The sequence below is a fragment of the Sprattus sprattus genome, assembly GCF_963457725.1.
Source record: "Sprattus sprattus genome assembly, chromosome: 10".
Classification (NCBI taxonomy): domain Eukaryota; kingdom Metazoa; phylum Chordata; class Actinopteri; order Clupeiformes; family Clupeidae; genus Sprattus; species Sprattus sprattus.
Genome location: NC_137908.1, coordinates 19505787 through 19519426, shown reverse-complemented (window position 1 = coordinate 19519426; position 13640 = coordinate 19505787). Strand labels below are relative to the sequence as shown.

The following is a 13640-nucleotide window of genomic DNA, read 5'->3' as shown; positions in this document are numbered from 1 at the left end:
ATGCGTCACCAAGACCAAAATCGTCACTTCCGGATCCATCGCTAGCAATTTTAACATAGTAAACGTCAACATCGAACAGTTACATCAGTTTTCTAGTCGACACCCACATATTTTAGCTAATGTTTCTCCTCACCTCCACCTCATATTCTTTTTTCTTCATGGAAGCCTGAACTTTCCCTTTCAAGCTGCCACCTGTCATAACATTCACACTCACAACTCTGTTTGAAATTGTAGCGTGGCTAACGTTAGCACAAACAGCACTGGGTCTTTTTTGTTAGTCGCACTTTCATGGAGTTCATTGAATGAGATATAAAGGTCTGATCGACTTACTTTAAAATGTAGATGAATCCTCGTGGTCTCGTCTTTTCAACGAGGTGTTCCTTGCCTTCGTAACCTTAGCAGGCGTTTTACAATCCAACCGTAAATATTGGCTTTAACATTACAGTATACATTGGCAGCTAAGGATTTGGATCCGTGACGTCACACTTGCCAACCCCATAGCATTGTAAATCAAACCCCTGTGCATTAGGACGCTAAATAGTGAGCTATTATTTAAGTACACGTCATGCTGGTTTAGGGTTGAAATACACATACGCGTCTTTTTTCAGGCGCAGACGCTTCAGTAACGCCTTGGCAAAGTGCGGAGGCTAAAACAGACTTTTCACAGCTAACAATAATCACTCCGCGATGAAAGCGCATTGATGAAAACCGTTCATTCAAAATTCTGACGTTGAAAATGGAACTATTTGTCGTGTTAAAATGTTAATTGTTGACTGTAGAATTGTTTTATAAAAGCAATACTCGTGGGAGTGGGGTAGGTAAGGGATAATCCCACTCCCACTCTTGCTTAATCATACCACATCTTCCAGCATCAAAACAGGAAATAAGTGATAAAGTAGTTAAGCCTGCCTGTTGCTTGATCTGATTGGCTGCCTGGGCCGAGTGTGACATTGATGAGCGGTGCGCTTCCCTGCCTTGCGCTGGAAAGTTGAGAATAGTTCAACTTTTAAGCGCACCTAAAAAACGCTACAAAGACGTAACGCGTGGTGGAGAAGGGGCGCACATGCAAAGCGCGCCGTACCATAGGAATCAAGGCGTATGTGTATTTGAACCCTTACACAGTTTAGACAGTTATTGCCTCCGGCAGGCCTCACATGGCAAAAGTTGTTGGTATTTCAGCTTAACAGGCAATCAAATTACACTCCTCCCATCCGTTCGCCTGAGACAATGTGTTGATTGGCTAAAATAGTATAAGGCTTGATCCAGGCCACTTTGTTTCCCCTTTGCAGAGCCAGGACTGTATGCGACCACCAGAGTTGTTTTGAGAACATACACAGAACTAAAAAAGAAAGGAGGAGCAGTTTGCTAATTATTACCACAAGGGTTATTGGATCAGAATCACAGACTGTGCCTTATCATTACTGCCTGAACTGCGGAAAACTGATCCAAGTCCCATTATCTCTTTATCATTATCTCTTCATCTAGAACAGCAAAATCCTTTAACTGTTACTTACGCAATCAGTCTCGGTCTGTCTATCTAACTGCCTTTCTGTCTATCTGTTTGAAGCTCATGTTTTTAAAACCCTTCACACTTTTTTCATATTGTTCTATTTCAAGTCAGGGGGCCTTACCTGAAAATGGAACTTCATTTGAACCACACATTTCAGCAAAACAAATGATCCCAAAGGTGAGCATAATTCTTGGATACTTTTTATTTAAAAGCTGTTTAATGATCTGAAACATATCCTTTTTATGTAATTTATTAGGTATTCTTGCGGTATTACAGAGCAAATACCGCTGTACTTGTCAGGGACTATTGTGACAAACGAAAAGCTCTATGGATGGGGTAAGATTTATTCCATCTGGAATATATTTTTTAACCTCACACTGTAACAGTTCCCTCTGACTCAGCTGCACTATTCCTATTTAGGAGTTGTGAAGAAACCACAAACAACGGCCAGACCATTTTTCCTCCCCTTACAACTTTATTCTTCAACCATGACAAATAAGCCAACACAAACGCAATGCACCCCACACAACAATACCAACAAACAACAAATATTCAGTATATAAAATATCTCCTCCAACTTCCTTCAAAGTTCAAACAACAAAAAGCACACAAACAAGCTGGATCTCACCAACAAAGGCAAGCCTGTTTTCCAAGTTACTCCCAACATAGCTTTTTAAAAAATGTCTTTATGAGTTGGCTTTCTTGACAAGGATGCAATTCTGTGTGATGGCCTTCTTGGGTTAAGTTTGTGTCTTTGAGATATTGTCTATTATTTCCCAAACACACCACACTTTGGACCTTTTTTAAACCAGACCCTCCCCGCTACCTTTGTTTTGTAGTCACACTCGTGGCTGTGGAGGGCACACTTAATGCAGGGGTAGGGTGAGGCAGTGGCACACTTTGGGATACGGCCATGTGACCAGAAAGACCACTGACAGGTAGAGTTAAGGTGCTGCACGGACACGAAAAAACTGTTGTGCATGCTTGCGAAGCCTGCATCAATGCAGTCCCACACAGGAACACCGGACGAGAGCCATATAACCTTCTTCCACTCCCTGCAAATTGGTTTGAGATGGCGGACCCTCAACGCGAACACACAAATGGAGTGGAAATAGGTAGAGAGAGGTTGTAGGAGTTATTTTGGTAAAGGCCCTTTCTCTTCTTTCTGCACACCTGCCCCAGATGTTCTGCCCCATCCATGTATTGCCAGCAAGGTTCTTAAAGAGACAGTTAATTTACAGTCAAAAACAAATGGACTTTGGTCCTCTGTATAAAATGTGGCTTTTACAACTAGTGGCAAAACACACACAGGTCAATTTTAGCACCCCCAGAAAAAGTTAAACCCTTCAAGGTTTTTTACCTTTAAAACATTTCTATGTAGTGATGTGTTAAATATGTATTTGTATACATAAATATGTATTTGTATACATGTATGTATGTATAAGACATTTCATGTGGCACTGTCACAACACATGAAAAGTGTTGTGTTTTGTTTTGACATCATTTTGGTCACTTTTTCAGGGCACTGGTCTTTTACACAGACACCACATTTGAAGATTCATCTGTACCCATGACATATGAAGGGAATGATGTGAGTTTTCCAGTTTATCTTTTTTATACCTAAGCCACTGCTGGCATCCAGATCCTGATGGAAAGGAGTTGGGTGACATTGTGTAAATAAACATGACCGTCCTTTTTTTCAGATAAGAGGTGGATTTGTCTCTTCAGCTGCATTTGTACCAGGGTCACGTCTTGTAGTTGTGATTGATGGCATGGCTTTCTTGCATGTTCTAAACTCACCCACCTGGGTCCCTGTTCAAGGTTTTCATGTACACATCTCAGTTTTTACCCTGCTAATGTTCAGATAACTTGCTCAAGAAGCATAGATATAACAGTTTGCTAATTTCTGTACAGGTGTTCATTAAACGTTTACATTTTATTCAGGACAGAGACAATTTGTGACTGATGTCTCAACTCTGCATTGCTGTATTGACAAGGAGGATTGGAACTGCAAGGTAAATGTAATAGTTTGAATTAGACAGTACGAAAATGAATTTCTTATAGAAATTTGTCAACAGATAGGAACTTGAATTTTCTTGTTTTCACAGAAAATATGTAACACAGTTCTGCTTTACAACAAGGCGAGTGCCTTGGACCATCAGGAAGTATTGTTGTCCAATGATGGGGGATATTCTTTTATTACAATGCCCCTAACGTCTAGTGCAAAGGTTAGACAGGATCTTATTGAAATTATGATTTTGAAATGTATCCAAAATGCCACATATGAATGCTGTTTTTGATTTTACAGGAGTTTTTAGTAGGAATATACGTTGTGCCAACACTAGCAAGCATGGTGGCTCTGGTAGTAGATTCAGACAAAAGGGTAAGAATCTTTTATGTTTTAAATGGCACAAACCCCAGCCCAGTCCCGGAGACTAGACATGTGACATCCTTGGTTTCTCTCAGTTCTTTTTCCGCCATGCTACTCCTGAGGACAGCTCTCGTCGGTCTGATACTTACCCACTAAAGGACGACCTGGGACTGGTTCAAGTCATCCAGGTAGAAGGCATGAAGGGTCATCTGGTCATCTGGTCACCACATATGGTTCTTTACTCACCAAATAATGGTACAGATAACTCGGCCGTTGACAGAAGAACATGTTCAAATAAACTGCATACACATATACACATTGAAATAAATACTGAAGCTCAATAATCATACTTAGTTTTGAAGTTGTGTATTTTTTAGGTATGGTCATTGTGCCTGTATCCGAGATTGAAAAAGAGAACGGAAATCTGCCACCGCCTGGACTTACCGTTTGTGACGTCGCAACAGGTATGATATTTAAATACACGATTGTGCACCTATGAAGGTGACAACTGGGAGGTCTGTCACAGTAGCAGAAGAAAATGGCTAGCCTTATCCCGTTTGGTTTTACAAATATATTCACTGCCTGCAGCTGATACTGGAGTCCTAGCTGTAATCACCAGTGACGGAGGACTGTATTATGGTCGACTTAGCTTGGAAGCAGCTGTCATAAAAGTGAGGACAATGTGGTTGGCCACCTTTTAAGCTTTACATTTTCATCTGAACAATATTTATATTGTGTGTTGTATGCCCAAATACATTGACTTTCAGCTTGCATACTTTTCCACAGTTCCCAAGTAGAATCCTCAGTGACATGTCACGAATGGTCTTTTTTTTTGATCAATACGGGGACCTTTTAATACTGCAACCGTCTACCTTCGAGCAACATCCAGTTTCTTTCAATAAAGATAAAATGGGTGTGCAGGAGCAGTTAAGCCATACAACGCCGGCAGTGATAGCTTGCCCTGTAAGTTAAAACATACACTGTGCTAACTACCAATTGTAAAGTAATTCAAGTGTTCAGGTGATTGTCTGTGTTAATATTGTGTATTACCGTCTCCTTCCATTTATAGTCTTACATTTCATCAAGCAGTGAAGTTTGCGCTCTTAAATGTTGCTGTGTGTATTTTTAGGTAGAGCGGTTTTCTGGCAATTTTGATGGGAAGCTGTTCTACATTGACATTGGAGGCTTTGTCAATATGATTGTGGTTTATGTCCCCGTTCCTCTATGTCCATTTTTTCCTGTGGTAAAGTTTTGGTTTGCCTAGTATAAACATTGAAATAAATATAAAAGAATAAAATAGTTTTATACCATTGCATATGGTCATTTACTATTCCTTTGCATTGCTAGGTGACTTTAACAAATGCTGAGGCACTAATCGCTCATGAGACGATAGTGGAGGATGGTGTAACTGCAGAGGGATTTAAGAAGTTTTTAATAGTAAGAAGTATGGCTTAGATTATACAAGGTTTTTCAAGATGAACTATTACATCTCTCCATTATTATTATTATATCAGTTTGTATGGTGCAAACCCATTTATTAAAATGTTTCTCATTTTTAGGATATTGATGTTCGTCAACTGGTGACAGCGACAGGAAATCGGTAAGAGTGATTTAATTGTGATGTCAATGACATTAAAGCTTTGGGGGGGCATTCTTATATAATGAATTTAAAAACTGAAATTATTTAACAAAATAACAAAATGCTGCTGTTTATTAGGACCTGACAGTCATACAGTGCATAGGAAACAATTGTGAAAAAGTGTCTGAAGTGACTTGGTGATTCAGAGAGAGCAGTGTCACTTTTCAAATGTCTTCTTATTTCAGTCAGAACAAAGTCCTTTCTACGATCACTGTTGACTTGATGGAAAGAAAGTTCTCTTGCAATGACCTCAATCCTCAGGTTCGTGGTCAAAGGAGACCTTTTAAAAGATATATCTAAAATGCTGATGACATTTTCTTGTGCTTCCAGTTTTAATCCCATTTCTCATTTTATTCTCAGAAAGCGCATGTTATCAGTGGGTGCCCACCATCAAAGCAGATTAGGGTGATGAGGTATTCTACGTTTTATGAGCAGGGTTTCTACTCTCCCTGAGTGCATTACAAAGTGAACAAGATCAAATAGATGTGTGGCCTTGGACCATAAATCTGTAATATATGCTGCCCTCCAAAAGTTAAAAAAAGATTTACATATTTCGTATCATTTTGTATATAAACACTGTTTTGTGATTATTCTGTATCGATGACAACACAAACCAAGAATGCAAATGGATTAAAGGCACCCAGTGCAACTTTATGTAAACATTCAATGTAAAATAAACATTCAATTTCTAGTCTTTTTTACACGTAGTAAGTTTCAATAACTCCATACCATTACATATCGACATTCAAGGAGCAAAGATGAGACGTCGTTGTGTGGTGAGAACTGATAGAAAATCGTAAACAACAACAATCGCCGGTGGGGAGAAGCCATTTTTCCATTGACTGGAAGCCTGCTTTATTTATTGTAGGTTACAAAAAATAAAGAAAATGGCGGCGATTGTTGTTGTTATTGATTTTCTATCAGTTCTCACCACACAACGACGTCTCATCTTTGCTGCTTGAATGTCGGTATGTAATGGTATGGAGTTATTGAAACTTACTACGTGTAAAAAAGACTAGAAATTGAATGTTTATTTTTAAGCCTCAAAAGTTGCACTGGGTGCCTTTAAATAAAAAAAGATGTTTAATGAATTTCAGTATTTCAGCCACGACTGCTCTGAATACTGTAGGCATAGGAACAGTAAGCCTCTTCAAATATTAACTTGATATTTTACTCAAAGCTTCTTGAAGGACTGCCCATAGATGTTTCCAGCTGCTGGAAACAATTTCCTACCGGCATCGCAGCTTCTGGTCCTCTCAGTAGTTTACACTGAAATGTATGGCAATATCTTGTTTGTATGGCCTTAAAGTAGTAGTAGTAGTAGTAAGGAGTTTTGGCTTTAATTTATGAGCTAACTACCTAAAAGGCAAGCAAGTACCTTGCGAAAATCAAGAGCACAGCTTTTACTGATAAAAGCTTGTTACCATGCCAACTACTAACTTTTGGCAATATAGATGGCGATGTGGTGCTATGAAAGCTTTTATTATATATTTACAAATTCAGTTTTTTTTAACCCCTATAAATAAAAAAATAAAAAACATGTTTTTTAAATTAAAGCTGATTGAACTTAGTCATTTTCCTAAAAAATACATCGGAACTATTAAAAAGATCAAAAAAGGGCTCTTTCGGGTAAGCGCTTTGACTAGCTAATGTCTGGCATTGAAATTAATTTAGAAATCCTGGGCTAAGTTTAAAAACGGTTTACTGACATGCATGGTTTATTAACATTTATATTAATCAAAAGATCACTATTGTTATTGATAATGGAAAACTACTCTAAAACATTTAGGCTAAGATATAATGCTTGTGAATTATGCTAGTATTATGATAAATACATGATCGTGTTTACACCCAGGTGATGAGACATGATTGCGTTTTGTTGTATTGACATTGTCTTTTCCACAATAAGTCGTATTTCTTGCATGAACTCTAGGAATACAACAGCCTGCACTAGGGGGACTTTCACCGAAGAACAGCTTCAAGATGACTTCTCTTACACCATCCCAAAGTAGGATGGCCTTTCTGTGCATTTTAAAAATACGAAGGGATTATGTAATCAACCTACTGTCGTAGATATATTGTCTTACTTTTCAACATTTCTCTGAGACAAATTGATAATTAAGGTGATATTGTGTGTGGTTTGTAGGGAGGTCTATGACCCGGAGCTTCAGTTCAGGCCCAACATGGCTAAGGAAGATCTGACCATCAAATACAGTTATACTGACTTTCTTTGCCCCCTGCTGGTGTATCATAATATACCATGGAGACCAACCTTTGAACTGTAAGATTGTTTTATGGGGATCTAGTATGACCAATATGTCCAACATTCAATTTAAAAATACCACATGAACCATTCATTTTGTTAAAAAATTGTCTGTGTGTTCTCTGCTGTTTCAGTTGGGAGGGGGACACTTTTGTGGAGTTTGTGAAGGCTGACTTTGTGATGTTTGAGGCTCATGGGATGCACAATTACCAGTACCTGCAGACAGCAAAGGTGGCAAAGTGTGTCTCTCAGCCTCAGGACTGGATTTCCATGCTGGCCAATCAAATAAACCCTGACCCCAACACTGCATGGACAAGTCATGTAATTCAAAGTTGTGAAAAAATAGCTTACTAACAAGTGAGTTTTTTTTTTTATTTCAGTGAAATATATTGTTTTCTTTTTTCCAGAATTACAGAGGCTGCAACGATTATAATGGGCCACCTTTAACTAATCCAAATGCTGAGTATCAAGTCCTTAACAAGGATTCAAAAAACAGGATTGTGTTCTCCAATTACAACGGCATGTATATTTTCAAGGCTGTAGTTGTGGACCCAACTTACAGGTATATATATATATATATTTATACTTTGCTTATATATTAATTTATACTTTATATGATATGTTCACATTTCGTTTTAAATGTTTTGGTCAGCACGTAGTGAGTATATAATTCATATTCTTTGGTAATTTCCCCAGCTACTGTTCACTCACCACCACATTCACTGTATACGTTTATGGAGCTTTTCCTGCAAGAATTCTGCCATCTGTAGTTTCCACTGGAATCTTCGTTGCCTTGTTTACCGTACTTCTCTGGATTGGTTACCTCCTGAGACAGAATTTGGACTTCTTTCATAAGTGTGTGACGGAACACCCCACCTCACAAAGTGACAAGCATTAAATTGGCATATATATGATGATGATGGTAAAAAACAGTTGTTAACTACATGTAATGTAATTACATGTAAATGCAGAATGCCATTCATCTGAACATGTATTAATACTTTTCTTAGTTGAATGCACAGAGAACTGTTAAAATGCAATGTTGTTTCTGATATCAGAATTAACCAAATTCGATTAGACCACAGTACAAGTTTCAAGAGTTCAAATCGCACTTTTATTGGTGCTGTATTTTCACGTTCACGTTCACGTTCACGTTCACGTTCATGAATGAGTCTTAGCAGAAGAATAAAACTCGTCACAGTGCAGCTTTTTTATTCCTATATTTCTATTCATTGCACGAAAGAGTTCAGTGTTTTCAAGGCAGTTTAGGATTGTATTTATATTTTTAAGTAGAAAACTACGCTAGCACGATGGGGTTGTTAAAACTATGGATTAGTTACCACAGTAACTGACTCCGTGAACCTAGCCTGCTTGCTGGCAGGTTTTCTTTAATACACCCTGAGTTCCACAGCAAAATAAGTGGAGAGAGACACTCCATAGGGTTTGAATGGAGAGAAGTGAAGCTGGATTACAGCTACTTTCTGATGGTCCCTTCGCTGACCATTTGTCTCCTGAGCAGCATAAGGTCCAGTTTTGGTGACTGAACCATTTTTGTCCAACTGTCGTTGCCATAAAAGCCTTTATTGTCATTGTATTGACCTTATTCTGCATACAACGGAATTGGAACGCTGCTACTGTTGGTGTCATGAGGAACAACGTATAACAAGAAAACAAAAAAAAAGATTGCAGTCCCTGCATATTCTCTGAGCATAAGTGGCCTACTACGCCTTGATGATGTAATAATAGCATGGGATCTTATCTAAGCGTTTAACACGTTTCCCCTTGCTAACAGTTTAAAGAACATACTTTTTTGTATTTTTGATATTTAAGCAATAAGGTACGAGAGGCATAGCCTGGCCATTACCAGCCTGTGACTCCATTTCATTCCGTCTTTAAGTCTGGGCCAACCCAATGCATTTTGGTTTCCGAGATCGGCGGGTGCTTATCTTGAGGTTTAAAATCATTGGAGTTCCCTTAACCAATCAGCAACGTTTAGTAAGCATTCGGTAGATTAAACTCTTCCCAAAGCCAGTTGGGAGAAGAGCTACGACGTCCTTTCCAATCATAAAACTTACAAGAAAATACTCTTGTTCTCCTTTTAATTTTCTGATGTTCTCGAGAGTTGAGACAACTTTTCCGATAGCTTTTCGTGTCTTTTCCTCCAAGGCGAGTTTTGCGTCACAGCTCTGAACTGTTCGCTGATTGGTCCTGCAAAATTTTGAGTTCTGGAGACGATTGTCAATGGGGTTGGGCCAGACTGAGTATGAGCTTGAAATCAATTCAGGCGGAAATACGTAGGCTGGTGTCACCAGGCTACGAGAGGCAGTACTGTATTGTCAATAATGTACTGTTCGCGTCGGGCAGGCAAACCCTTGCACAAAACATTATTGACGATACAGTACTGCCTCGAGTACCTTATTGCTTTAATACGGTTGCCAGCAACATTATAAATAGTAACTAAATAGTAAGCTGCCTTTCAGCACAAAAAAAGTTGTAAAAGCCACCAAACGTTGCTATGCAACAGACAAACAGTATTGGGAACATCACGTTTGTTAGCCTATACTCTCCTCCTGAGCAAGCTAAGAGTGGTGATAGCTAGTGAGTTGTTTACGGTCACTCACAACCATAGACATACATACATACAGGGGCGGTATAGGCGGTCGCCTAGGGCTCTACTCAGAGGGGGGCGCAAAAAATTGCGCCCAGCAAAAAAAAATTAAAAAAAACAGGTACTGATATGGATATCACAATGATTTCCTCATGTGGTAAATACTTTATTTTCCTTGTAATTATATATGGCTTGCCAAAAAAATGGTGTAAATCTCTCGTGAAGACGACAGAAGTAAAGTGTAGCCTATAGGTCCTATACTGTGCGGGCAAGCACATGCGCCCTTAAAATAGCGTTCTGAATACGCGTTACAGACTTTAGACATTGCGCCTCTGACATTAAACCAGATTTTTTGTGGTCAATGGCGCACGGCGTTGTTTTGAAACTGCAAAATACCACTTGTGCCAGAGAAACGCCTTCTCTGTTCCGCCCCCGCCCATGTCGACGCAAGTTCATTTCGAAGCACGCCTCTGGAGGGAAAATCGCGCTGTGCGCCGGGTGCAAGATAGGAATGATACATGCGTCGGTGACAATGTCAATTGCGCTGGGTGCAAGATAGGGCCCACAGTGTTCCATCTGGCTGTTGCGTTGCTTCAAGGGTTGCGTGGCAACGATTTATTTAGGAACTATATTGTTTAGTGGCGGAAGAATGACGGTTTATCATTAAACTATTGTTTCTTAAATTTAATTGTCTTTATTTATGAAACCATATCAAATATTTGTATTCTAAACCTGATTGTTCAAATCCTTGATTGTGATTGGCTAAAAGTATGGAATCAGATCAATGCCATAAATATTTTGTAATCTGTGATATAGATTTTGTATCTGTAACATAGATTTAGTATCTGTGAAACCATCTACACTTTCAAAACCTATCTACAGATACGGATTTCAAATACGAAATGTATCTACACTTTCAAAAACTATCTTCACTTTCAAAATGTATTTACAGATACAGATTTCAAATACGAAATGTATCTACACTTTCAAAAACTATCTACACTTTCAAAAACTATCTTCACTTTCAAAATCTATCTGCAGGTACGGATTTCAGTTACGCATTACGGATAGGGATACGGATTTCTGTTACGAATTACAAAATCTTTTTGGCACTGTTTTTACAGCCTTTCTAAAGAGCCAATCAGCGCTTTTGGCAGATTTTCTAAAGCGCCAATCAACACATTGTATCCTGTACTGACTAGCCAATCAGCGCTAGCTTGCTGGCAACTGTTGGCCCGCTCATTATTCAATAGTTATAATAACCTAAATCTGCCACCGCTCTGCCTAGGGAGAGATCTGGGGTCTCCCCCGCACGGTTTGAATACAATTCGGTGTACGAACGCCGTGGGGGAAGTTAAACAAGCATGCCTTATGTCTGGCCCAAAGGCCTGATGAACACCTGTACTATTTAGTTAATCTTAGGCTCTGGCGATTCAGAGATCGCTTGGCTGCAGAACGCATTGTAACTAAGAAATTGGTCTCATACATCTCTTCCACTGAGACGCTAGAAAACTCGCTTCCACATAAAAATACACAATAAAACGTTTTCAAGGACTTCAGAAAATGGTTACAAATAGCCTACCCCAAAGTGCCATGAAAAGAAACGAAAATGACATTGCAAGGTGGTTTTGAAATCAGGCTGGTCATTATCCAGCTGTTGAGGATGCATATGCACTTAATGGTATACCCCCAGCATCACTTTGCATGTGTCTGGAGAACAAGACAATAGCAGTCTGTCTGCTAAATGTTCTCATCGTGATAATGGGTCATATGAATACGGTTCATGGTTAACTTAATTAAATGTATTAATAGGAGATCGGTCACGAAAATGCTAACGTTAGCTTTCGTTAGCTACCAAAGCAGATCCTAATATCTTCCATACAACGACAAGGGTCTTTGAAACAGGTGGAACGAAAGTGGAGTGAAAACCACTGACTATGATTGTGCGTTTTACAATGACTTTATTAACAACTCCAAATATAGGACTTCTTACTTGTGCCATTTCTCGGTCTCTGATCCATGACTGCTGCATACACCGCTTCACTCAACTTTCCCAGTTACCAGCAAGCTAGCGCCGCTGATTGGCTAGTCAGTACAGGATACAATGTGTTGATTGGCGCTTTAGAAAATCTGCCAAAAGCGCTGATTGGCTCTTTAGAAAGGAAGTAAAGACAGTGCCAAAAAGATTTTGTAATTCGTAACAGAAATCCGTAACTCGTACTTGAAATCCGTTTCCGTATCCGTAATGCGTAACTGAAATTCATATCTGCAGATAGATTTTAAGAGTGAAGATAGTTTTTGAAAGTGTAGATAGTTTTTGAAAGTGTAGATACATTTCGTATTTGAAATCCATATCTGCAGATAGATTTTGAAAGTGAAGATAGTTTTTGAAAGTGTAGATAGGTTTTGAAAGTGTAGATGGTTTCACAGATACAAAATCTATATTACAGATACAAAATCTATATTACAGATTACAAAATATTTATGGCATTGATCTGATTCCATATAAAAGCCGTTGTAAAATCCAGCATTACCTTACAATTTGACCTGATTACATTCCATATTACTGCGCAGCGAATGGCAAGGCATTCATACAGCGCATTTCATACCCAGTGTTCCATCTGGCTGTTGCGTTGCTTCAAGGGTTGCGTGGCAACGATTTATTTAGGAACTATCATTTTTAGTGGCGGAAGAATGACGGTTTATCATTAAACTATTGTTTCTTAAATTGAATTGTCTTTATTTATGAAACCATATCAAATATGTTTAGTAACAGGTTTAGAAAAGCAATAAGCCCTGTGAGTCCGTGCTTTGCGCTGATTTTAGAACAGGTAAGGGGGTTTAACGGCACTCCGCTTCACGTCGTGCCTAACAACTCCCTTACCTGTTCTAAAATCAGCGCAAACTACGGCCTCTTGGGGCTTATTGCTTAATTCTAAAACTGATTGTTCAAATCCTTGATTGTGATTGGCTAAAAGCCGTTGTAAAATCCAGCATTACCTTACAATTTGACCTCATAACATTCTATGATAACATTCCATATTACTGCGCAGCGTATTCATATAGCGCATTTCATACACAGGGCCCTATCTTGCCGATCAGGGGCCGTATTCACAAAGAATCTTAGGGCTAAAAGTAGCTCATAAGTGGCGAATTTAGGAGAAACTCCTAACAATAATGGGCGTGTCAGTCTTAAATTTAGGACTCCTATTTTTTTTTACTAAGAGCAATTCACAAAGTATTTTATCC

At 38.9% G+C, this 13640-nt stretch overlaps 1 protein-coding gene across 1 annotated transcript; it reads left to right on the top strand.

The window, feature by feature from the left end:
• Positions 1-1675: 1675 nt before the first annotated feature.
• Positions 1676-8681, top strand: LOC308371249 (cation channel sperm-associated auxiliary subunit delta-like; the record flags this gene model as incomplete). Its single annotated transcript, XM_080846095.1, has 21 exons — positions 1676-1687; positions 1767-1846; positions 3032-3101; positions 3214-3331; positions 3455-3525; positions 3619-3738; positions 3819-3893; positions 3977-4136; positions 4259-4345; positions 4470-4552; positions 4668-4844; positions 5011-5124; positions 5229-5318; positions 5441-5481; positions 5706-5781; positions 5881-5933; positions 7454-7528; positions 7667-7801; positions 7918-8104; positions 8191-8345; positions 8480-8681. The coding sequence occupies 21 exons, from the start codon at positions 1676-1678 to the stop codon at positions 8679-8681; spliced, it is 2181 nt and encodes a 726-aa protein (XP_080702221.1).
• Between the last annotated feature and the right edge of the window lie 4959 nt (positions 8682-13640).